This window comes from Ictidomys tridecemlineatus, chromosome 2 (assembly GCF_052094955.1).
Source record: "Ictidomys tridecemlineatus isolate mIctTri1 chromosome 2, mIctTri1.hap1, whole genome shotgun sequence".
Classification (NCBI taxonomy): domain Eukaryota; kingdom Metazoa; phylum Chordata; class Mammalia; order Rodentia; family Sciuridae; genus Ictidomys; species Ictidomys tridecemlineatus.
In genome coordinates, this window is record NC_135478.1 from 203,542,926 (window position 1) to 203,546,865 (window position 3,940).

A 3,940-nucleotide genomic window follows, 5' to 3' on the forward strand; every position below is an offset into this window, starting at 1 on the left:
AAAACTCTTCCCAGAGTTAAAGGTATATTTAGGTGGTAGGGAGGGTATGTTTGTGCGCGTTTTAGTGTTAGTGCTTAGTTGGAGGTGAGAACTCTTCCTGGACGATTAAGACTGTTAACAGGTCCCCACACTTTGCAGAGTTTTTCTTTGGATAGAATAGGGGTGGTGGCTGGGTGCAGAGAGAGAAGATAGCTTGGGAGTGTTGACTGACTACTGCCAAGATGGATATTCTCAGCAAAGAGAAAGAAAACAGGAGACAGGAAGAAAGACCCTGGGGCTTTAAGTGTAGCAGGAGCGGCGGGAAAGGCAAGGGTGCTGCACGTGGCGAGCCCGCAGGTCCAGGGTCTGGTGGTGGCAAGGTGAGGGCGGGGCCTCGGGAGCGTGGCCACCCACTGGTGCCCCCTCGCACGGTCCCTAGAAAAGAAGGGCGGTTCCGGCTGCGATCGGACTCCGGAGCTCCACGCGGCTGGAGTGGACCCACAGCGCAGCTTTCCGCTAGCCAGAGGCTCCCTGCGCCCAAGCGCCGCGCCGCCGAGAGGGTTCCCCAGAGCCACTGGGCGCCGGGCGAGCACTCCAGGCAGGTCTCCGAGCTAGGTCTCCCGCCTTTTCGCCTGGCTCCGGGGGTGGGTCCTGAGACCTCGTTCCTCCAGAGTCCGAGGACCCGCGTCTTCCCAGTGAGGAGCAGCTCGCGACTGGACACCGACGAGAGGTTCTCTTTTTTGCGTCCCAGAGAGGCGACACAGGGCGGAGGGTGCTGGTCGGGAAGCTAACCTGAAATCCAGGAGGAAGAAAATTCGTCGATCCCACCTCTCTCTTTTTAGAACTCAAATCATAAACTGGCCACTGTCAGCTCAGTTTGAGGAATCTGCACAATTTTCGAGAGGTAAAACGACCTGAATATTCTGTTTAACTTTGTTTCGTCTGTTTTCTCTTTGACCTAACTTTTTGGAGGGAGGAGGTGGAAGGCAGTGAAGGAAAGGAGGCGAGTCTTAGGGTTCTGGATCTGCTGTCCTCCCTCCAAGTCTCTGAGCTAGCTGTCAAGGTTGTATGCTGTCAACGGCATTTTTAAAGCCAGCTTGGAAAATAGTAGCTCTGTAGCAATTCATTGCCAACTTAGTCCTTGTTTTCCACTTATGTGCTTAGTCCGAGTTACTGAGCGATCGATTGGCAGGAAAACTTGTGCAAAGAAGCATTAGAAAATGTCAAGATTTTGCTGAACCTAAGTGCCTTGCATCATCTCACACTAGCATATGTCTACCTTGGTTTTCATGCTCCTTTATGTATGTATGTTAATCTCCAGCCAGCTACTGAACAACCTAAGAGAAGCCACAGATTCACCAGGCATTTATCTTTAATTAAAAAAAGGAAGCAGCAGTACCTTTGAAACTTAGAATGGTGTTTGATCCAGTATCATTTCGATTAATAGATTTGTAACAATTGGATTTAAAAATAACTCCCTGTGGTTACACATAGAATGGACTGCATTTTGATCCACTGACTTAAAATGTATTCTGGTAGGAGCCTTCAATAGGGAGATAAGAGACCTGAGAAGTTGCCAAGCCATATCACTGAGCATTTTTATTAATCTGCAAAGGGAGAAGGTTTCTTCCAGATGTAAAAGTAAGGAAATGAACCTACCACATCTTCATAAATGTGTTGGCTTTCAATGGCTCCCAAAGACTGTTTATCAGAATCTTAATAATTAAGTTGAATTGCAAAATCCTTTCAAAGAAAGGTCTAAAAATCAGCAACTTAGAGGAAAACCAAGAAATACACAGAATTTGGCTCTATCAAAAATATGCTCACTTATTTATAATTTTTTAAGTTTAAATAGATCACTGAGTAATTGAATAATTTTCTTATTAAGTTAAAATATCCCCCCTCATATTTTTTTTTATATAGAATATGGGTTCTGCCACAAGAAGATGGTTCTACCTACTGGGCTGCATTATGCTGATCAATCTGGTTAATGCTGACTTTGAATTTCAAAAGGGAGTGCTTGCCAGTGTCAGCCCAGGGATCACAGAAGACATTGATCTCCAGTGTTGGAATGCTTGCTCTTTGACATTGATAGATCTCAAAGAACTCAAGATAGAGCACAATGTGGATGCTTTCTGGAATTTCATGTTGTTCTTGCAGAAATCCCAGCGGCCTGGACATTATACTGTCTTCTTAAATATAGCTCAGGATTTTTGGGACATGTATATAGACTGTTTGCTTTCAAGGTCTCATGGAATGGGCAGAAGACAGGTGACACCTTCCAAGTATAGTTTTCCATAGAAAATACAGGAGGTAATTTAAATGTGCATTTAAGAGAGTAGCAGTTTAGCTTTATTAAAAATTAAATATCCTTCTGATTTTTTTCAAGTTTATCAGACAAACTAGCAAATTTGACATGTTTAGCTTTTTCCTAATAAGGGTCTTTAATGTTCATTTTTATTGATTTTCATATTATTTAGAAATCACAAGAGCTCTGATATGTAAATGCTTGATTCTAAATAATGTTGGAATATAATACAGTTTGATAGATCATTGAAACTATTATTTTATTTTTCACCTACAAATAGCTTATAACATTGTAATTATTCATATTAAATTAATTGATGAAGTTTTAAACACCAGACATACTTTTAGTCTTTTTAAATTACTTTTTTTCAATAGGGTTGTACAAAAGAATAGAATCTCATGAGTAATATTAGAACAAATACTAATTTATCCTTTCTAATCTTACAGAATTGGATTTTATAAAATGTGAGCTTTACATTTAAGTGGGAAAACACAGAAAATACCTCAAACACGATGCCACAAAATGAAAGCTTAAATCTGTCAGTACTTGTGAGGTCAAATATTTCCTATAGTTATTATCAAGATTATAATTTCTAATTCCTTAATTTTGAAGGTTATATTTTTTTCTGATGTGCAATTGCTTTTTTGATATTATCATTCCCCTCTTTTCAGGTACTTTGTCAATTCTTTTTTATTTAGAAAGCATCTTTGTAAAGTATCTTTGTTTTAAAGAAAATGCTACTTAAAATGCAAATGTGATATATGTTTTAATAGTAAATGTAATAAAATTATAACCAATTTTATAAGGTATTTTATACCTTAATATTGACTTTAAAATTGTGCCAAAATTAATTCCAGTATTTTCCTAAAGTGTAATATTTAATTTTGATGTAATGTACCATGTGGCTTCTAAAATGTGCATTTCCTCATCTTCTCTTATATATTAAAATATTTTTCTATGCATTAAGGACTAAAAACATTTTCCTTTTTATTGTCTGAACTTTTAAAAAAGAACAAAACCAAAAAGGCAGTAAGGAATTTAATTTTAGTAAAGTGCAGTTTATAGAATTTTTTCTAGGTGTTAGCTCAGTTGATTTTTATATTACTATTTATAATTTACATTTTATTCCAAATGGATATGAAGCTTTATCATGAGATAATTCTAAGTAGGAACTTAGAATGATGGGAAATGGCAATAAGAAGTTAATAATGCAGTTATGGTTTAGATTAATACTTTGATTACCTTTGGAAAGGGGTACCTACAAATTTGGCCCTAGTTACTTACTTTTCAAAGTGAAGAGGGACTTATGCACAGTTTCAAGATTCACTTGTTTACAAAAAACAAAACCACACATTCAGGAGAAGCCCAGTCTTTCCTAGGACTAAGAACCAATAGAAATCTGTCCTATTGGTTTTTATAAAGGCTATCCTGGTGTAGAGCACTATTATTAAGTATCATTATAATGACAGATCTCGTCTATGCAAGCTGAATAGGTACACCAAAACCAACAAAATATGAAAATTTTAAAACAGCAAAAATAATACTGAATAAGTTTATAACTATTTGATAGTTGGACTTGATTCAAGAATAAACTTTGATATAAAGGAGGGGGCATTTTCTGAATTATGGATCACTCTGAAATTCCAATGAAGT

At 37.8% G+C, this 3,940-nt stretch overlaps 1 protein-coding gene across 1 annotated transcript; it reads left to right on the forward strand.

The window, feature by feature from the left end:
* The first annotated feature begins 742 nt into the window (after positions 1–742).
* On the forward strand, positions 743–3,249 carry Fam237b (family with sequence similarity 237 member B). The gene is made up of 2 exons (XM_040291478.2): positions 743–883; positions 1,903–3,249. The coding sequence occupies exon 2, from the start codon at positions 1,906–1,908 to the stop codon at positions 2,278–2,280; it is 375 nt and encodes a 124-aa protein (XP_040147412.1). The 5' UTR covers positions 743–883; positions 1,903–1,905; the 3' UTR covers positions 2,281–3,249.
* The last annotated feature ends 691 nt before the right edge of the window (positions 3,250–3,940 follow it).